Here is a 22,642-nt window from a genome sequence, read left to right as displayed (position 1 = left end):
GACATCCTCCTTTTCCAGGACATGTCCTACATTTTAACCTTCTGTCCAGGAAGAATTTCAAAATGGCCTCCATTTTAGCATGACAAAGAAGCATGACTTTATATTTATATGAGTGTTTATGAGTTTTTATATGTTGTAATAGCCTGCATTTCTCTTGAATGCCCTACATTTTGTAGTGCCTGGGCCTCCTTTGTGGTTAGGACATCTGTTCACCAGGACCCGCCATGGAAACCAAAATCCATGGATGCTCAAGTCCCATCAAATCCAGTCGCATACCAAAATAAAATAAAACATATAAAATGGCTTTATATACAAAGGTTTGCTTTTTAGAATTTATATATTTTTGGAATATTTTCAAGCTGTGGTTGGCTGAATTCGTGGATAAGGAATCCGTGGTGGATAGGGACAGCCAACTCTGTGTGTTTGTGTGTGTGTATACATACACACACAATATATATTTGTGTGTGTGTGTGTGTGTGTGTGTGTGTGTGTGTGTAATGCAGGATTTACACACTTTAGGGTTGCCTTAAGCTGGAAATGAGTTGAAGGCATACAAAAACATCAACAAACTACTTGATAGTTGCTAGAGAGCAAGAGTGGGAGCAGACTGTTGCCTTCATGTGGCCTTCCCAGAGGTATCTTTTCAGCCACTGTGGGAACCAGGATGCTGGAGGAGAGGGATGCTTGTTCTAATCCTGCATGGCTCTCCTCATGTTGAGGTTTCTTCTATCTGACTAAGGAATGAGGCCAGCTCAAATATACAGGATAATCTTCAAAGTGCAAACAGTTTGCCCAGGACACCTGGCTTTCGAAATCTCCATTAGAGAGTTCTAACAGGGGACCCACCCTAAAACCTTGGGAACTGGCTCAACTCTGTCATAAATAAACAGAGGGATGTGCGAACCAGGAAAGTTCAGGCTTATCAAGGTTTTCCCATTCTCATCTTGAAGCTCATTGCAATTGGGGTCCAGACTTCTTTGCAGTTACCCCTTCTTTTCCCCTGCCCCTGGCTTGCATGAAAGCACCTTGCTAGTGTATATCTTGCATTAGTATTTCCATGCCCATTTTTCTCTATGTTTTTTTAAAGAAATATGCACGTTTTTCCCTCTCATCTAAATCAGGTTTATGCATTCTTTTTTTAAAAAAAAATCTCTGCACATGCTTTCATGCACATTTCAAAATTATTTGCACTTTGTGAATATATATCTTTTGTTTTTGCATGAAATGTGTTTGAGGCTTGCTCGTATGTAGCTTTCCCAGTCATACATTTGTTTTTAAAAAAATATCTGGAGTTTCCCCCCCCTTAATATTGGTACTCAAGAAAATTCACAACATGATTGAAAAATCTGAGTGTGTGTGTTTCTGTTGTGTGGCTTCAAGTCATTTCTGACTTATGGCAACCCTAAGGTGAACCTTTACATTTTATGTTGGATGTGTCCTATGTTTATGGGTTCCAACTTAATGTGTTTAAATGGTTTTATGTGTTTTAATCTATGTTGTACTCTGTTCAAGCCTTGGGGAGAGGCAGGTAAGAAATACAATATATTTTGTTATATTATTATTATTATTATTATTATTATTATGGCTAGATTTGTTCAGAGGGGGGTTGCCTTTGCTTTCCTCTGAGGCTGAGAGTGTGTGACTTGTGCATGGTTACCCAGTAGGTTTCCGTGGGTGAGCAGGGATTTGAACCCCAGTCTCTAGAGTCGTAGTCCAATGCTCAAACTACTATGTTATGATTGAAAAATATATACAACTAATAACATAGTTAATGGTATTAAATGCAATTAAACCATGGCAGTTAAACTTATTAAAACAACCACTGAAATAAAACAATTTAAAAGGCATTTAAAACACAAATGGGAATTATGCAGGTCTCCAGATGTTGTTGGAGATTAACTCCCAGCATTCTGCATCATTGGATAGGCTGTTGGGAGTTGCAAATGTTCCTGTGAGGATGATGGGACTGAGAACAGGCCTTCAAAGATCTTAAAAATTGGGCAACCTCAGGTTGCATCTACACTGTAGAAAGAATGCAATTTGACAACACTTTCAGTGCTGTAGCTCCATCCTATGGAATCCTGGGATGTGTAGCTTTACAAAATCCTGGTGCCTCACAAAATTATAAATCCCAGGATTCTGTAGGATGAAGCCATAGAGGACAAAGTGGTGTCAAACTGTATTATTTTTACAGTGCAAATGCACCCATAGGTGGGCAAATTCAATTCTTCTGTTTCCCTGGACCCAAGCTGCATAGCTGAAGTAAGGAAAGTGTGGCCTCCGCATCTATATTTTGTGTCCTTTGATCCTCCAAATTCCGATGACCATCTTTTGATAGCCATAAAAAGCATGATTTGTCTTTCCTGTGCAAAGTTCCACAAGCAGCAAGTCACCTTTTCAATGAGTTGCAGAGCCACCACTATACTATTGAACTTCAATAAAACAAGCCAGTTTTTAAATAACTATCTATCCCAGGCCCTGAGATTGCAGGGCCAAATCCTGAGATTTAGGGATGACCCCTTTTGTTGTGACAATGGAGATGCTGTGACCCTTGTGATGTGACTAAGGACAACCTTTGGTGCTATCAATAAGCATGAGATATGAATGGCACAGTTTGTTCCAGTCAAATAACAAAACACCAATTAGAAAAAAAAATACAGCCAGCCCTCCATATCCACAGATACTTTATCCACATATGCAACCATCCACGGTTTGAAAATATTCCAAAATGTACAGTGGAGCCCTGGTGGCACAGTGGTTAAATGCGTGTACTGCAGCCATTCACTCGAAACCACAAGGTTGCAAGTTCAAGACCAGCAAAAGGGCCCAAGCTTGACTCAGGCTTGCATCCTTCCGAGGAGGGAGCTAAAATGAGTACCCAGACTGTTGGGGGCAAATTAGCTTACTTGCTGTTCACCGCTATGATCTTTGGAATAGCGGTATATAAATAAAACAAATTATTATTACAGTTGGTCCTCCATATGCACAGAATTTTTTATCCATGGATTGAAGCATCCACAGATTGAAAATATTAAAATAATGATGATAATAATAATAGTAACAATAATAAATTCCTAAAAGCAAACCTTGATTTTGTTATTTTATATAAGGGACATCATTTTACTATGTAACTTTATTTAATGCAGCTTGAGCATCCAGGGATTTTGGTATCCCCAAGGAGTCCTGGAGCCAAACCCGATTAGATACCAATGATCCACTGTAGTTAAATTCGAAAAAAGCACATTTTGTTTTGGTTTTTTGCCATTTTGAATAAGGAACACCATTTTACAATGGCATTGTATTTAATGGGCCTTGAGCATCCACAGATTTGGTATCCTTGGTATCCCCAAGGAGTCCTGGAACCAAACCCCAGTGAATACCAAGGGCCCACTGTACATATGTACAAATGCTTGTAAAAGCAACACCCTCACACAGAGATTCCTCCCTGTGGTCTCTTCCAACTCTACAATTCTATGACTGCAAAGAGATGCCATGCTTGGAGACCTGGCAATCCTACACGTGACGCCATCCACTCCCAAAAATGCAAACAGGATTCTCAGGGCTTCTGGAATGCACCTTCTCATGCTCCCTACGTGACACAAGCCCAGAGTGACCAAGTTGTGCAAATACCAAAGTGTTCATTGTGTATGTGTGTAGCATTTTTTGGAGTGGGGGGGAATGGATGGAGAGCATGTAAACATGCCAGTAGCAAGTGTTGCGAAAGAGAGAGGAACAACATTGAGAGAATCCACATTCTCCACCCAGGCATCACCCACAGTAGTGCAGGGTTAATCTCCCTTGATAACAGGTTAATCCCTGTTATCAAGACGCTGCTGTGTGGGTGGACTCTTCTCACATCGCCCAGCGATCAGAGAAGATGAAGAGAACTGGGACACCAGGGGATGTCACTGTGCAAAACAGATTGGGTCTCCCTGGCATGTATATGCCTTCAAGTCATCAATTGACTTACAGTGACGAATTTCATAGGGTTTTCTTAGACAAGATGGCTTTGCCAGTGCTTTCCTCTGAACTACAGGGGTCCTTCCACATTCTCTGGGGTTAGGAGTGAAGGACCCCCATGAATGGGGGAAAAGCGCAAATAAAAAAACCACTGTTCTTTTAATAGTTTTTTGTGGGTTTTTCAGGCTATGTGGCCATGTTCTAGAAGAGTTTATTCCTGATGTTTTGCCAGCATCTGTGGCTGGGATCTGAAGAAACCTGACATTAAAACAAGGTTAAAATGACATTGACGCAAGTGCCATTATCTCATGAAGGAGCAAGGAAGAGCCAGGCAAGAAACAGCAAAAAGTCATTCACAGGAAAATTCTGTGAATGAGTTACTGTTGTTTCTTGCCTGGTCATTCACGGGATAATGGCACTTTAATCACGTTTCATCTCAATGTGGTGTGAAAACCATTTGCGCAATTGCAGGTTAATCACAAATTAATCACCATTTATACTTCCAATTTCCCCCATGTGATAAATTAGGAGTTGTAGTCCAGAAAACTAACAGTTCCAAGCCTTTAATTCAACACACTGGAGGGCACAAGGCTGGATAAAACTCTCTTCTTAAAAAGCATCTTAGAACTCTTGATAGTTTTCAACACATACAAAACAACCCTTGAAATTTAAAGGTTATGTTTGGCCCCATACAGACAGGCCAAAATAAATCTGCTTCAGCCAGGTCACTTTGGAAGTATGCTGTTTAAATGATGCATGCATCCTAAGAGTCCGGAAGCCACGCCAAAGCCATGCTCCAGTCCTAAGGATTGGAGTGTGGTTTTGGTGAAGCTTCCAGACTCTTAGGATGCAGGCATCATTTAAACAGCATACTTTCAAAGTGACCTGAAGCACCTTTATTTTGGCCTGTCTGTATGGGGCCTATGTCAGCACTATTAGACAAATGTACTGGGATGCAAGGATTTGTAGTTTGGTGGGGCACCAGAGCTCTCTGACAGAGAAGATTGCATATCTCACAAAACTACAAATCCTAGAATTCCATAGCATTGAACCATGGCAGTTAAAGCAGTGTCAAACTGTCTTAATTCTACAGTGCAGATACAGCCTTTGTGGCTCCATCCTAAAGAAGCCCAGGATTCGTAGTTTCATGATGTGTTCAGAATTCTTAGCCAGAGCGCTCTAGTGCTTCCTAAAACTATGGATCCCAGGACTCCGTAGGATGGATCTGTGACCGTTAAAGTGGTATAATTGTGCTCTGTGAAAGAGTCGCTAGTGTGAGGGTGGGAATCATATGCCTCTCCAGGTGTTGTTGGATTGCAAGTCCTAGCATTCCTCTCCATTGGTGCTATTGGTTAGAGCTCCTGGGAGATGCAGTCTAACAACTTCCCGGACAGCCATATCAGACCCATACCAAGAAAGAACTGAGATGTAACACCAAGCAACAGAGTTAACTGGAACTCATCACTTAAAAAAAAAAAGGGCATGAGGACATTATATTTGAATAGTAGTGTTTCATGTGGAAATGGCACCATTTGATGTAATGAGCAACTGTTTTAAAATTTAATTTCCAATACAGGTTGAGTATCCCTTATCCCAAAAATCTGGAATCTGAAAGAATCCCAAATCCAAAGTGTTTTGAGCACCGACGTGACGCTGCACCCCTTCTGCTCATCTGATCGCAAGGCAGAAGACTTGTCTCAACTCTGTTTTGCACAAAATGATTAAAAATATTATGTACAAAACTACCTTCAGGGTATGTGTATAAGGTGCATGCGAAACCTAAATGGATTTCGTGTTTAGACATGTGTCCCATCGCCGAGATTGCGTGTTCAGTAAATGCAAATATTTTGAAATTAAAAAAAATAAAATAAATCCAAAATCTAAAACACTTCTGGCCCCAAACATTTTGGATAAAGGAGACTCAACCTGTATTACTTCTGAAAATAGCATTATCTGGAGGATGTTGGGTGGAGTTTTCCTGGTCTTGACACTATTCGTGTGTTAGTCCTAGTCCTGAAATATTATTTTGTTGTTGTGTGCTTATAACAAGTTACTTCTTTTTGTTACTGGAGCAAAACAGAGTTCCTTTTCAAAACAAGTCAGAATTGTTTTACCTGATTTGGTGTAAGTTATTCCTGTCATTTCTGACTTATTGTGATTGTAAGGCAAGCCCATCATTGGGATTTGGGACAGGATTTGTTAAGAGTTGGTTTGCCCTTACCTTCCTCTGAGGCTGAGAGAGTGTGACTTGCCCAAAGTCACCCAATGGTTGGCTGAAAACCTTGGTCTCTCAGAGTCCTAGTCCTCAAACCACTAAACCACATTAGTTCTCTTAAAGAGAAACTGAGAAATAACAGAACAGGTCACGGTCAAAATGGCTAATAACACATTCTGGAAATTGTTAAAAAATATTATTTATAAAATCACCTCCAGGCAATGCTTTTAATGTATATATGAACATCAACTAATTTCATGTTTAGACTTTGGTCCTGTCTCCATTATGTATATGCAAATATTCCAAAAATCTAAAATCTCAAATACTTCTGGTCCCAAGCATTTCCGATAGGGGACACTCAGCCTGTAGTTACACGTTGTTGTTGTGTGCCTCCAAGTCATTTCCAATTCATGGTGACCCTAAGGCAACCCTATCATGGAGTTTTCTTGGCAATATTTTGTTCAGATGAGGTTTGCCCTTGCCTTGCTCTGAGGCTGAGAGAGGGTGACTTGCACAAGGTCACCCAGTGGGTTTCATGGCCAAGCAGGGAGTCAAATCCTGGTCTGTAGAGTCATAGTGCAACATTCAAACCAGCACACCATATCATTATAGATCTTTAATTGAAGAGCAGCCATTAAGACTGGACTCAGACTCCAAGAGGGTTTGAATCCTACTTGGCCATGGAAACCTACTGGGGTTGCATCTGCACTGCAAAAATAATCCAGTTTCCCACCACTTTAGCTGCCATGGCTCAATGCTATGGAATGCTAGGAATTGTTGTTTTGTGAGTCATTTCGCCTTCTCTTTCAAAGAGTTCTGGTGTCACAACAAACGACAGTTCCAAGAATTCCATAGCGTGGAGCCATAGCAGTTAAAGTGGTCTCAATCTGGATTATTTGGAATGGAAAGGAGAAGCCAGGCATAGTCAAACACGCATTCTAGACTTTAGGAGAGCGGATTTCAGTAAACTTAGAGAAGTATTGAGGGTGATCCTGTGGTCAGAAATACTAAAAGGGAAGGGAGTTCAGGACGGATGGGAGTTTCTCAAAAGAGAGATACTGAAGGCACAATCTCAAACAGTTCCAGTGAGAAAGAAAAATCGGAGGTGTCTCAAGAAACCAGGATGGACTAAGGAACTTTCAACCGAGCTAAGTTTGAAACGGAACATGTATAAGAAATGGAAAAAGGGGGAAATCACAAAAAAGGAATTCAAAGAACTAGCAGGCATTTGTAGGGTAAAGTCAGAAAAGCTAAAGCGCAGAATGAACTCAGGCTTGCTAGAGAGGTTAAAAAGAAAAAAAGGGATTTTTTGGATATGTCCACAGCAAAAGGAAGAAAGAAATGATAGGACCACTGCGTGGAGAAGATGGCAAAATCCTAACAGGGGACAGAGAAAAGGCAGAATTACTCAACACCTTCTTTGCCTCAGTCTTTTCAGAAAAGGCAAAAGGTGCTCAACCTGAGGATAATGGAGCAGAGGACAGAATAGGGGAATTTCAGCACAGAATAAGTAAAAGATAGTAGAGGAATACCTTGTTAATCTAAATGAATTTAAGTCTCCAGGACCAGATGAACTACATCCAAAGGTACTAAAATAACTAGCAAATGTAATATCGGAGCCATTGACAATAATTTTTGAGAACTCCTGGAGAACAGGAGAAGTCCCAGCCGACTGAAGGAGGGCAAATGTTGTCCCCATCTTCAAAAAGGGAAAAAAGGAGGATCCCAACAATTATCGTCCAGTTAGTCTGACATCAATACCAGGAAAGATTCTGGAGCAGATCATTAAACAGAGAGTCTGTGAACATCTAGAAAGCAATGCCATAATCACAAAAAGTCAACATGGGTTTCGGAGAAAGAAGTCATGACAGACAAATTTGATCTCTTTCTTTGATAAAATTACCAGCTTGGTAGAAAAAGGGAATGCTGTGGATATAGTATATCTTGATTTCAGTAAGGCCTTTGACAAGGTTTCCCATGACTAGGGATGCCATATCCCGGTGGCCCCCGGGACAATTCCGCTTTTGGGGGGGCCCTCCCGGTCCCGATCCGGATTGGCCCCCACCCATGCCTTGTTCCCGGTTCGGGGCCCGCTCCTGCGGTCATTGCCGCTGCTGCTAATGCGGCTGGCTGCGGCGCCAACCCACCTCCTCCTCCTCTTCGTGGTGGGCAGCGCCAAGCCACCTCCTCCCCCAGCTACACCTTCCTCCTCTTCCTCGGCGGCAGCAGCGCCACCGCCACCGCGCCTCCAGCGTCAGGGCTTGCCCACCCGCGCACGCGCACGGGGCTCCAAAACAGGAGCTCATCCCTTGCTTTGGCCAGCCAGCCATTGGCCAGCTGGCCAAAGGGGACGGGCTCCTCAGCGCGCACTGCCGGGGCCTCAGCAGGGGCCAGCGGCAGCACACACGCAGCAGGGACATAGGGCAGGCGTGCGCGCTGCCGCTGGCCCCTGCTGAGGCCCGGGCGGCGCACGCTGAGGAGCCCGTCCTCTTTGGCCAGCTGGCCAATGGCTGGCTGGCCAAAGCAAGGGACGAGCTCCTGTTTTGGAGGAGGAGGAGGAGGAAGAGGACGGGGGGAGGAGGAAGAGCAGGAGGAGGAGGAAGAGGAGGAGGAAGAGGACAGGGGGAGGAGGAGGGGGAAGAGGAGGAGGGGGAAGAGGAGGAGGAGGAAGAGGACGGGGGGAGGAGGAAGAGGAGGAGGAGGAGGGGGGGAGGAGGAGCGGGAGGAGGAGGAAGAGGAGGAAGAGGAGGGGGAGGGGGAGGAGGAGTCAGTGGCCATTAGGTCTGCCTTGGGTTTTGGGGGGTTTTTAATTATTTTTTTAAAATATCAAATATTTATTTTATTTTATTTTATTAATTTTTATTATTTCTTGTTTTTTATTTTATTAATTTTTATTATTGCTTTTTTCATGTTTTTTATTATTAAATATATAGACACCTGTCTTGTTTTTTATTTATTTTTTCATAATTTTTATTATTAAATATATAGACCCCTGTCTTGTTTTTTATTTATTTTTTCATAATTTTTATTATTAAATATATAAATATGGCCAGAAAGGGAAGTCCATTTCTGCTATCTGTCTAGGAATAATGCCAAAATGTCCTCCATTTTGATCATGCCTTAGAAACATGCATTTAGATTAACATTTTAAAAAAATCATCAATTTTTTGCGCATGTCCTCCATTTTTATAAAAACGTGTCCTACATTTGAAAATGCCATCCTACATTTGTCCTACATTTGTCCCGGTTTGGAGCTCCTGGCTTATGGCAACCCTACCCATGACATTCTTGCAAACAAGCTTGTAAAATGTGGACTAAACAAAGTAACTGTTAAATGGATCTGTAATTGGTTGACCGGCCGAACGCAAAGGGTGCTCAGTAATGGCTCCTTTTCATCCTGGAGAGAAGTGACCAGTGGGGTCCCACAGGGCTCTGTCCTGGGCCCAGTGCTATTCAACATCTTTATCAATGACCTGGATGATAGAATTGGGAGCATACTTATCAAATTTGCAGATGACACCAAATTAGGAGGAATAGCTAATACTCCAGAGGACAAGATCAACATTCAAAATGAGCTGAATAGACTAGAAAGCTGGGCCAAAGCTAACAAAATGAAATTCAACACAGAGAAATGTAAGGTACTGCACTTAGGGCAGAAAAATGAAATGCACAGATATAGGATAGGGGACACCTGGCTGAATGAAACTACGTGTGAAAGGGATCTGGGAGTCCAAATAGACCACAAGTTGAACATGAGTCAACAGTGCGATGCGGCAGCTAAAAAGGCCAATGCAATTTTAGGCTGCATCAATAAAAGCATAGTGTCTAGATCAAGGGAAGTAATAGTGCCACTGTATTCTGCTCTGGTCAGGCCCCACCTGGAATATTGTGTCTAGTTCTGGGCACCACAATTCAAAAAGGACATTGAGAAACTGGAGCGTGTCCAGAGGAGGGCGACTAAAATGGTGCAAGGTCTGGAAACCTTGCCCTATGAGGAACGACTCAGGGAGCTGGGAATGTTTAGCCTGGAGAAGAGAAGGTTAAGAGGTGATATGATAGCCCTTTTTAAATATTTGAAAGGATGTCATATTGAGGAGGGAGCAAGCTTGTTTTCTGCTGTTCCAGAGAACAGGACCCGGAACAATGGATGCAAGCTCCAGGAAAAGAGATTCCACCTCAACATTAAGAAGAACTTCCTGACAGTAAGGGCCATTCGACAGTGGAACAAACTCCCTCGGAGTGTAGTGGAGTCTCCTTCTCTGGAGGTCTTTAAGCAGAGGCTGGATGGCCATCTGTTGGGGATGCTTTGATTTGGATTTCCTGCATGGCAGAATGGGGTTGGACTGGATGGCCCATGCGGTCTCTTCCAATTCTATGATTCTATGATTCTATTTCTGCAATGCAGATGGTGCCTGGGGGAACTTGGGCAATTCACACCTTCCTCCGAGGCTGAGAAAAGCAGTGGTCAATCTCCTCTGAGCAAATCTTGACAAGAAAACCTTGGGATAGGCTCACTTTAGGGTGGCCATGACAGAGCTTTAATTTTAAAAAGTAACTTTCCAAGATATCGCTTGCAAAACCAGAACTGAAACTCTTCACTGAAATGATTCACACCGAGATCCGGCACCTTCTCTGTCCTTTGTAGCCCATCTCTCTTTCAAACCCTGGGCTAAATAAACATACTTATACACCACACCTTGATAGTGTGAACTGAAGGCATTATCCCATAAACAAACAAGGGGAACATGATTAGCTCTAATTTGTTTCTTGGCAGCCAACATGGGGGCAGACGCATAGGGGGAGGTGGTGTGCAGGGAATGGGAGGAAAGAAAATACACACAAACCCTTTCAGGATTTGGAGGTCAGGGCAAAAGCCTGTATTTATCAAGAGTCAGGGTAGGTATACAGCCCAAGGCAACTGGGATGGGGGAACTTTGCCAGGAACGCATGCGGACACATGTTAGATGCCAAGCCGTTAATGGGATTGCAGAGACGGATTTCAGGGAGACTTGTGCTTGCTGAATGGGGCGGGGAAATACAACTCTTGTAGGAACGACAGGCTGAGCCACCCATATCCAAAATGCTTGGGACAAGAGAAATTTTGGATTTTTGTTTGGATTTTGGAATTTGCATGTATGTACATAATGAGAGCTGGTTTGGCATAATGATTTAAGCATCAGACTGCAACTCTGGAGACCAGAGTTCATTTCCTCTCTTGACCATGGAAACCCCATGACAGTTTTGTCTTAGGGCCATCATAAGTCATGCCTTCCTTTGAGGCTGAGAAAGGCAACTGTAAATCTTCTCAAGGAAACCTTGTGACAGTCTCACCTGAGGGTCACCATGATAGGGCTGTAATGCTAAAAATTCACTTTCCAAGCACTAGCTATCGCTTGCAAAATCAGAACTGAAACTCTTCACTGAGATGACTGACACCAAGATACCAGATCCTGCAGCTTCTGTGTTATGTGTTCTTTTTCCAAAAATCGGAAATGACTTGAAGGTACACAACAATAAGGTACACAACAATAAACATAATGAAAGATCTTGGAGATGGGAACCAGGTCTAAACTCAAAATTCATTTATGTTTCATATACACCTTTTACACATAGCCTGAAGGTAATTTTATACACAACATTTTAAAACATATTGTGCACAAAACAAAGTTTGTTTCATCAGAAAATAAAAGTGTCACTATCTCAACCATCCATGAAAAATGTTCTGGGTTTTGGAATATTTCCAGTTTTGGAAGACTCAACCTGTAGTCCCACAGAGAGAGGAAGTAACAGATGCTCAGCTTTGTTTGCATTAGTTTTCTGCAATTTCCACACCCACCAGTGTGCAGGAGCAGCTTGGACACAGGAGAAATAAGTGTGAGAAACTAGTCTGGAAATTTTCAGAGTAAGGTTTGGGACTGTCACAAGTACAGCTGATGGGGACACGAGAGAGGACCTTCTTGGTGGCTGTCCCTAGGCCCTGGAACTCACTTCTTCTTGGCTGCATCTGCACTGCAGAAATAAAGCTGTTTGACATCGCTTTAACTGCCATGGCTACATCCTATGGAATTCTGTGATATGTAGTTTGGTGACTTACGTTCCGCTAGAAAGCCCCAGAGGTAAAGCAGTGTAGCAGAGAATTCCAAGCATCTCACCAAACTACTGCCTCACTCCCTGTTTTTGATTTGAGAGATTAGTGCACAGCTAAAAAAAGCGACTTATCACTGCAGAATTCAATTCTAATTCAGGATACATCCGGATTTTATCACATGGATTTTTGCTGCCAGAGTCAGTGACAAAAATCCATGTGATAAAATCCGGATGTATTCCGAATTAGAATTGAATTTGACAGCGGTAAGTCACTGTTTTTTTTAGTTGTGTGCTAGTGTCCTTAGTTAGGCCCGGTACAGATGGCCGTCCCTTTCTTCTCCAGATCATTGCTGTGGCAACTGCATGGCCCCAGCTACGATCTGCAGTAAAAAGGAACTCCGAAATGGAGCTCCTTGCTGCGACGAAGCCAAGGCGCCATTTCCACCTTGCTGCATCACAGTTATGTGATGCATACGCTGCGTTGTTTGGATGTGGTGCACGTGTGATGTAATCTATACACATGCTTTGTGGATGGCACCGCGTAACGATGGCACCATCCACACAAACTAGGGCTTGGGAGCATGTGGTTGCTGCGAGCTCCTGACCCCTAGTATCACCGTTGCCACACTACTTCCTGCTGGAATGTACCAGCCCTTAGATATTACAACTTGGGGGTCACCACAAGGTAGACCCTTTGACGTACTATGGGCCCACGGTCTTCTAAGGGCAGTGACACTGAATATCCATCACAGGGATTGTGCTGGACCACAGTGGGAACCAGAGTGATGGACAAGATGGTGTTTGACTGAATCCATTAGGGTTCCTCTTATATTTTGTTCTGATGGTTGAGCTTGTCCCAGTATCAGTACTGCTGCACTCAGACATCTGAACTTGTTGGAACAGAAGGTTGTACTTAAACTGATGGAAGTGTTTGGAAGGTATAGGTGTGGACCAGAACTTGCTAATTTATTTTTCAAAAGACATTTTTTTCTGGCACTTGTTAACGGTCTTCAAAAAGTAATCCTAGGTCCAAAAGACACTGCAGAAATAATCCAGTTTGAGACTGCTTTAACTGCCCTGGCCAGGGAATCCTGGGAACTGTAGTTTATTGTAGCATCAGAGCTTTCTGTTTTAGACTACAGTGACAACTCCCAGACGCCACACCATAAGAAAACCATAGCCCAAATAATTAATTTTAGCAGTTCTGCTTGTCCTTTTGATGGACTTATTTGCTTTTCTCCCTGGGCCGTGAAAGGATGAGAATAGCCATGTTGTTTTCATTGCTTGTAGCAGCAAAACCACCTCTGAATATTCCTGCAGGGCTGCATCTGAATTGCCAAAATAATGCAGTTTGACTTCTCTTTAACTGCCATAATTCCATCCTATGGATGTTTGATGAGGCACCAGAGCCCTCTGACAGAGAAGGCCAAACATCTCACAAAACTACAAAACTCAAAATTCCATAGCATTGATCCATGGCAGATAATGCGGTGTCAGACTACATTAATACTGCAGTGTAGATGCAGCCCACGAAAACTATTAAATTCATGCAGTTGCCATAAGTCGACAAGTGACGAAGGCACACACAAACACATTACGCCATCAGTGTGTGTGACACATAAGAAAACAAGTCTTTGCCCCAAGGGCTTACAGTCTAAAACTCAGTGTGTGTGTGTGTGTGTCTTCAAGTTGTCTGTTGACTTTTAGTGACCTCATGTATTTCATAGGCTTTTCTTAAGCAAGGAATACTCAGAGGTGGTTTTGCTACTTCCTTCTTCTGAAATAGAGCTTCCCATGTCTGTTATTCATTGGTGGTCTCCCATCCAAGTACTAACCAGAGCTGAATCTTCTTAGCTTCTCAGATTGGATGGAATCTGGTGCCTTTAAGGTATTTAGGCACAGATGAAATCATGTCTATCAAAAAAAGGTGAGACGGGAAGATTAGTTTTAAGTAAACAGGAAAGAAATATTCTGATTTTTCCTGAGCTTGGAAAAGTTACCTTTTAAACTGCAGCTCTCAGAATTTCCCAAACAGGAGCAATTTGTTTGTAAAACAACTTTGCCCTGTCATAAAAGTAATTTCTGGAGGAACAAGTGGGCAGATGTACTGATAGTACAAAATGGCAACAGGTTTTTGTTGTTGTTCTTAAAATATTGTTTTGTGCTTGCCTTTGCTTTGAGAGTATTTCGGTTCTGACAGGTTGGCATAGCAGCCACAAGAGGGAGATGTGACACTGATTTGTGTAAACTTACAAGCATCCTAACTAAGGCACTTAGTCAAATAGTATAGGCAAAATTGTATCCCATTTTAACACCACATATTTCCAAAGACTTGCAATGACTACTAATAAAAGTTAAGGATGTTAAGTGCAACAGCAGGCCTATGGTCGAATATTAAGAAGACAAAAAGAATGACTATATATGATTTACATAATTTTAAAGGGATGAAGGAGACATTGCAATTATTAAACAATTTTCTATCCCTTGTCTCAGTCATGGATTGAACTGGAGACAGTAACCGAGAATCAGAAGAAGACTAGGACTTGGAAAGGCAGCCCTGAACAAACTGAGTAAAATCCTCAAGTATAAAGGTATATAATTAAATATCAACGTTTGAATCATCCATGTCATAGTATTTCCAATTTCTATGTATGCTTGTGAAACCTGGACATTTTTGTTCAAGCAAGCTTTTTAAAATCAGGCAAGCCTGGTTTTATTGGGGGATGGGGGTTGGTTTAGATTATTTTTAACCTTGTATGTTTTACATTTTCTATGATGCATTTTAAAATAAACGTTTTATTGTTTTAATTCAATTATTTTAATTGTTTTTTAAAGTGTTGGTTTTGTGTGTGTGTGTGTGTGTGTGTGTGTGTGTTGTTGTGAGCCACCTTGGGTCCGATCTTGGGAGAAAGGCAGGATAAAAATAAAATAAAGTAAATTTAAGCAAGCAGAAAAAGGAAGAAAAATACATTCCTTTGAACTTATGGTTCTGGAGGAGAGATCTACGAAAACCAGGGACTGCCAAAAAAGATGACTAAAATGGGTCCAAGAGCAGATCAAGCACACACTCCTCCTAGAAGCAAAAAAGAAAGAAACTGAGGCTGCAACCACACTGCAGAAATAATCCAGTTTGACACCACTTTATCTGCCATGATTCAATGCTATGGAATTCTGGGAACTGTAGAGTTTTTTTTTGCAGCAACAGAGCAGAGCTCCGAATTCCATAGCGTTGAGCTATAGCAGTTAAAGTGGTGTCAAACCAGATTATTTCTGAAGTGCAGATGCAGCCTGAGGCTATCTTACTTTGGAGACATCATCATGATATTACTAATTGGGAAAGATGATCATGTTTGCTAAAGAGAAAGGCAGCAGGAAAACATTACAGGAGGATTGGCCCAATCAAGAAAACTGTGGCTGCCCTGCATTTGCAAGACCTGAGCAGAGCTATTGATGGCCAGAGCTCACAGAGGTCACCATAAGTCAAAAACCCCTTGGGTGATCTTGGGCAAGCCACACACTCTCAGCCTCAGAGGATGGCAATGGCAAACCTCCTTAGGGTCACCATAAGTCAGAAACTACTTGAAGGCACACAACAACAACAACAACAACAACAACAACAACAACAACAAACCAACACATAGTAAACAATGTAACAAGATAAAATGGCTTAAAGGTGAATTTGCTCTAGGTTTTAAAGGAGCTGCCCAGGATGTTGGCTTTATGGGGAAACTGGGTTCAATACCTTGGACAGCTCCTTTAAACTTCACTTATTCATCCATTTGTTATATTCATAGCCTGCCTTTCTCCCAAAATGGGATTCAAGGTGGTTTACAATATATTTTTCACCCCAAAAGCATACATCTAAAACCTTAATTACAACAGTTAAAAATAATGAAATAATCAGAGTCATAATTAAATACACTCCATAGACCCAAAATTTAGGCATTCAGTCAAGAGATGCAAGTTCTCAAAATTCTCCACAATAAAATTCCCCACAGTAAAACAAGAGGAAATTGCTAAATATAACTGTAACCAACTCTAACTCAAACTCTAATTCTAACTCTAACTGTCCCTTTATACATAGCGGGTTCTGATCCTTGCTGCTTCAGAGAGAAATTTGGCAGCTACAAGAGTGACATTCGGGCATTTAACTTCCATTCCAGGAAGCATTTTGCCTAAAAAAGGTCTGATCTTCCATTCTTCTTTACTTAGATTTTTGGCTTGTCGATTCTGGTTGTAAAGACTACAGTGCTGTAAAATATGTTTCATAGACTCTGCTTCCATGTTATTACATGAGCATCTTCTTCCGGCGTAAGGAACTCCGGCAAATCTGCCACAAAGTAGTTCTATAGAATATGGTTTGCATTTTAATATATTATGTTTTAATTTATAACTGTTTTTACCCTTTAAATTGTTTAATTGTTTTTTTAATTTTATATTTATGTGTTTTAATACTTTGTATTGTTTTTAAATTGTATTGTTTTATACTTGTTCGCCACCTTGAGTTCCTATATTAGGAGAAAGGCAGGATATAAAAAAAAGAGTTATAATAATAGTAATAATAATAATAGAATATACATTGCCTTGGATAAAAAATGGTGGTACTTGCCAAAAGATACGTTCACCAAATAATTGGCTATATGGAAAGGGCCATCATAATGTATGTGCATCATACTGGGGGAATAAGAGACATAAGAACAGGAAAGCATTTCACAGAAAGCTATCTCCAGTAGCCTTAATTTAACAGACTTGAGAGCAATATCTGAGCCCAGGTTAGAAAGAAGCGATGAGGAGAAGCCAATAGATGCAGCTTTCTTCTCTGTGCACTTGGACCTGCAACTAACCTAATTATCTTGTGCCAGATGTTTAAGGAGACCTAGGCTCTCATCAAATACTGTAACTTTCATCCATAACTTGAGGGCAAGCCACCAAACTCTACTAGAAGTACTGTATATACTTGACTATAAGTTGACCTCATGTATAAGTCGAGGGCAGGTTTGGGGGCCAAAGTTATGAATTTTGCAATTAAAATATTTAAAAGGAGTTTTAAAAACAATACTGCACACTCTTAAAAGCTCTAGGAACCCTCAGTTCTCAAAGGTCTGTTGAAACAAATCAATGAATAAAGGTCTTTGCCTTCTGATGGAAAGACAGCAAATATGCCAAAAAGGTTGCCAATTTAGGATTGTCCCAGGCCCTGATATTTCCAGGGCTAAACCTGAGACCTAGAAATGATCCCGTTGGTGTCATTAAGTGTCATGCATTAAGTAACAACCACAGCTGCTGATAGCTTGTCATTAAGCATTATCCAAAATTGCTCACAACTTGTCTTACACAAGCGTGCGCGCGCACACACACATGCACAGACAAGTTGGAGCATGTCTAGACACCCAAAATGGTGAAATAAAGGTCTGGAAACCATAAAGCCTTATGAGGAGCACTTAGGGAGTTGGGTACACTGCCTGGAGATGAGAAGATCTGGAGGAAACATGATAGCCCTGTTTCAATATTTAAAGGGGTGTCATATTGAGGATGGAGCAAGCTTGTTTTCTGCTGCTCCAGAGAATAGGACCCAGAGCAATGGATTCAAACTACAGAAAAAGAGATCCCCCCTCAACATTAGGAAGAACTTCCTGACAGTAAGAGTTGTTCGACAGTGGAACACACTCCCTCGGAGTGTAATGGAGTCTCCTTCTTTGGAGATTTTAAAACAGATTGGATGGCAAAATGGCAATTACACTGGATGGCCCTTGAGGTCTCTTTCAACTCTATGATTCTATGATTCCTTGAGCCTAAAGACCTTGTAAAACCACAAATAACAGGATTTCATACTATGGAACTACAGCACTTAACAGTCTCTGGGGCAGCAGAAAACAAGCTTGCTCCATTCTCAATATGACACCCCTTCAAATATTGAAACAGGGCTATCCCTAAGTGCTCCTCATTTCTACAGTGTAGATGCACCCTTAGAAAGACAGGATTAGGAACATTTCATCTAGTTTACTTGTTTCTAGCCAGAAGGGGGATGCAGAGCAGAGCAGTGGGTGAGCTCTGGCACCTCTGTGACTGGGAGACAAGAAGGAAACTACTTAAATGAACACATTGGCCCAGTACAGATGGGCCTTTTAGCACGTAAGGAATCCGTGCTAGGGTTGCCTTGGGGCATCGCTTACAGACGCCCTGCAACCCTAGCACATATTCCGTACGTCAAAATGGCAGCACCTTGTACAGATGGGCACCGCCATTTTGATGTGACGGACGCTTAGCGTCCGCACATTGTGGTACACTTGTGACATTGCGAGTGCGCCATTGGCACACTCGGGCATCACAAGTGCGCTGTGAAACTTTTTGCAGGTTCTTTTTCTGCCGGCAGGAAACCACGTGGTTTATCCGCTGCGGCTTCCTGCCGGCAGAAAAGGAGGCTCTGTATTGAGCCATTGATCCTCTGGATAGTCTTTGCAAATTTTTAGCAACCAACCAGTTAAGTCTTGCAAACCAGCACACTGTTGCTTTCCAAGTTAAGCTGGAAGCCTTTCCTATTGTCTAGGGCAGGGCCCAACAAAACCTGACAATTGTCACCTTTGTCTCCTGCCTGAAGACGACCAGTGAAACAGAAGAGACTCAGGACCATGTCCTGAGGGATGGAAACCCAAGGATGCCATGGAAGTCTCTAGCTGGCACTTGACTCTAGAGCAGCAGTTCTCAACCTGTGGGCCGCAACCCCTTTGGGGATCAAACAACCCTTTCATGGGGTCTCCTAAGACCATTGGAAAACACATATTTCCAATTGTTTTAGGAATAATTTTATGGTTGGGGGTCACCACAGAATGAGGAACTGTATTAAAAGGTCGTGGCACTAGGAAGGTTGAGAAGCACTGCTCTAGAGAGTGAGGAGGGCAGGCAACAGTTCCCACGAGCCTACATTGACTCTCGTCCTTTTTCTTATTTCCCGCAAGAAGGTGGAGTAAGGACAGGGATCCAATGCCAGTCAGAAACTCATTGATCAGCAGTCTCTGCTTGTGCAAGAGAGCCAGGCAGCCTCGTGCCAACCGAGAGATATCAGTCCAGGGCAGGGTGGTGCCCGCCTGAGATTTCTGCGGCCTGGATTGCACATGCCTAGCCAGAGTCTTCACCCAGACGGGGTTGTCCTTTTATCAGGCAGCAGGCTGGGTCACAGCCTCCTTTCCAAACAAGGGAAACTTGTGGTTCCTCTCCTGGAATGCTGAGCTCAGCCGCTTTGGTGGCTGGCATCTGGATTTCCCTGCTATGAGCACCCGCCTGCAGGTGGAAAAAGGCCAATCCCCGCCTTTGAACCTCCTCTAAGGGTGTAATTGCCCAGACTTTATCAGCTGTGGCTTATACAAAATACCAACGCAAAGGTGGGACAGGCTCGTAAAATGGGGAATTTGGGCAGGCGGAGATCAGGTAGAGGTGAGGAGGGTTGTATCAGTGAAACCTTCCCTCTGCCATACAGGAGTAAAGACAAAACAGTCTTTACCTTCCCCTGGCTGCTTATGCAAGACATTGACAAGGGGTGTAGTTTCTTTCCATCATTGCTACTAGTGATAAACATGGCTTTTATTAATTAGGGGAAGGTTCATAATTAATTAGAAATTAATTTGTGTCAACTTTGTCTCAGTAAACTTCTGTTTCGCCCCTTATGACTTCATCTTTGCTGTGCCGGCACAGGCAGAGTGGTTAAGACAAGACTGTTTAGATGAGTTCTGCCCTCTTGTTTCAATAACCTCCACCTGACGTGTTCTAAAAAACCAGTATGTGAACCTTTTCCTTCTTCTTATCTCTAAGCTGGGAGTAACAACCACAACAAAAAAAGCTGTGTGCCAAATTTCAGGCTGCTGTGATAAGATGCCAGAACAGCATACCCTCCAGCATTTAACAGATAAAAACGGGGACATGTATGGCCAAGGAACATCAAAGTGGGGTCAAGATGGCAAAAGTTGTTAATAAGGAAGAGCACACAGGCTAGAAGATGTGGCAGCAGGTTTGCTGTTGCCTGAGCAAACTGGGAAGGACAGGATCCTTCCCCATCCTTCTTCTCTGCTGACTTAACTGAGAGCAAACTACTTTTACACACTGAACCCAGGACTTTATCACACTAGCCTGTTGTGTCACAGCAATCACATTGTTTAAGCAAATGTCAACAACCACTATCACACTTTCTCTATAATAGCACTATGATGCTGCTTTAGTGTTGCACAACCTCGCAATCAGTCCTCCGCAATGCATCACTGATCCCTCCTCTCTGCTGCATCCACCCTCCATAGCACATGTGTACTGTTTATTTATCTATTTTTTCTTTTCTTTTTTGCTGCAATTCTGCAGTTTGGACACCTCTCACCACTTTCATTTTGCTCTTCCGATTGAAATCACACACATGCTCCGTGCAGCTTATAATGTGCCCACCACATCCACATGTTTGTGTAGTGCGCCTATCCGTTCCTTGGTTCACATTGGTTGCTTTTACTCCATTCCCCAGTATTTTATATATATATATATTAAAAAACGTGTTTTGCCATAATTGTGGCATGCTGACAACCTGCCTTGACAGCACCATCCATGCAATTACAGCAAAACAAATAAAGAAAATCCCAGGGAATGGCGTATAAACAATATTGTTCCTATGTACAATGATGTCTTCTTTGTCCAGACACTTGAAATGGAGTGACTTCTCCTTGCTTGGGGATAGAGAGGGGAGCAGTGGAGAAGCATGATCATGCATGTGACAGGACTGCTGGAATATTGCAACTGCAGCTGAACAAAATGTTCACAGTAGAAGCAGTAGCCAAGTAGCAAGAATACCGGAGGTATTAATGGGGTTTTCCCATCAATGGAAAGATGCAGTCCCATAATGAGGGAAATGCAGTGGAACAACAGGAAAGTTATGACATCGTATGATTAGGAAAAATCAAACACAGAATGAAAGGCCTTATTGCATGAGAAAAGAAAGCAAAAACAGAGCGGGAGAATAGTGGCTTTCTCCAGGCCTCTCTGCATGACATTGTAGCACTTCCATTCTCTTCTCAAGGGTGTGGGTCATCAAAGCATGCCTTTTGTCACACTGGAAAAATCCGTTTTACAAAACCTCAGACTAGATTCACTGCCCAAATCATATGGGAGACCCAGTCCTCCCTGGATATAAAGGGCTTTTTGATTCAGCACTCACATCTACTTTGGGCAGGCCTTGGACAAATTCCCACTTTTGGACTACAACTCCCAGAATCCCACATAGCCAGGGGCTAGTCCAAAACCCAGAAATTTTCCCAAGCTCTTAGGGATGAAACAGTTGAATAGAATGATTCCCTCTCCCCTTCAAGAATGGCATTGATTTTGCCACCTTGGCTCACCTTTGGTTTCCTCCAGAAGCTCCCCAGTCAACTTCCCCACTTCTGCCACTGCTGGCCAAGGTAGGCCCTTCTCAGCAGCAAACACAATGCTCCAGTAATAGATGTCCAGACAAATGCTTCGGCGCAAATCCCGAATTTCGTCAAACTCCTTCCAGTCCAGTAAAGCTCTCAGATACTGGCGGCCATTTTGTTGCTGTTGGAAAGATGGAGGACACATTGTCATTAAGGCATCCAAGGCCTATTTTGCACACAGATGCACACACATATGCCATGATAATTTGCTCTCTGAGCTTTGTCACTACAGACAGATGAGAAATATGATTTCCCGAGAGATTTATCTATACAGTGGGCCCTTGGTATCTGTCAGGATGCTATGTGGATACCAAAATCCATTATATATAATGGAGCAGTAAAATGTTGTTCCTTATATAAAATGACAAATCCAAGTTTTGTTTTGGGGAATTCATATATATAATTTCAACCCACGGATGGTTGAATCCATGGGTAAAGAATCTGTGGATATGGAGGGCCAGTTGTTACTCCATTTTGCAAGGCTTGGACCCAAAATGAAACTGGATGCAATCAGAAAATGGGTACAATTTCAAGTTTGTGATGCACTGCAAAAAGAAAAAAAAACCCATGCGTATAACAACATGCAGAGTTTTGGGGGAAAATATTCAAAGGAGACTATGGATGCTCTTAAAATGTATGCCAACCACATCATCATTCAATGGTCCTATCATACAAAGAAAAGTACAACAATGTATGCATTAGAAAAATACACAAAAATAGATAGCTTAGAACAATATGTACAATAGTACATAAAACATCTGTGCTCCAGTGTGGGAGAGGGATGGAGCCATTTATGGGATCCAGTGACAAATCGACAAGCTTCCCTGTCAAGTGAGGTGGTGACTCTGCTCCAGATTTCATTCCAAATTTTAAAGGAGCTGCCCAGAATGAGGCACCTACTTCCTCAGACTGTTCTTTTAGAGTTCAGACTATAAGCCAGGGG

General features: G+C 42.3%; 1 protein-coding gene across 1 annotated transcript in view; it reads right to left on the bottom strand.

The window, feature by feature from the left end:
* CUNH8orf74 (chromosome unknown C8orf74 homolog) overlaps nt 1–22,642 on the bottom strand; it is a 59,667-nt gene that overhangs the window by 18,485 nt on the left and 18,540 nt on the right. The window contains exon 3 of the mRNA XM_089528798.1: nt 21,628–21,820. Coding sequence (XP_089384924.1) covers nt 21,628–21,820 — 193 coding nt within the window. The remainder of the gene's footprint in view (nt 1–21,627; nt 21,821–22,642) is intronic.

Source organism: Sceloporus occidentalis, unplaced genomic scaffold, assembly GCF_023333645.1.
Source record: "Sceloporus occidentalis isolate IW3139 unplaced genomic scaffold, rSceOcc1.0.p SCAF_6, whole genome shotgun sequence".
NCBI lineage: Eukaryota > Metazoa > Chordata > Lepidosauria > Squamata > Phrynosomatidae > Sceloporus > Sceloporus occidentalis.
Note: the sequence above shows the minus strand (reverse complement) of the source record. Positions and strands in the feature narration are given on the sequence as shown.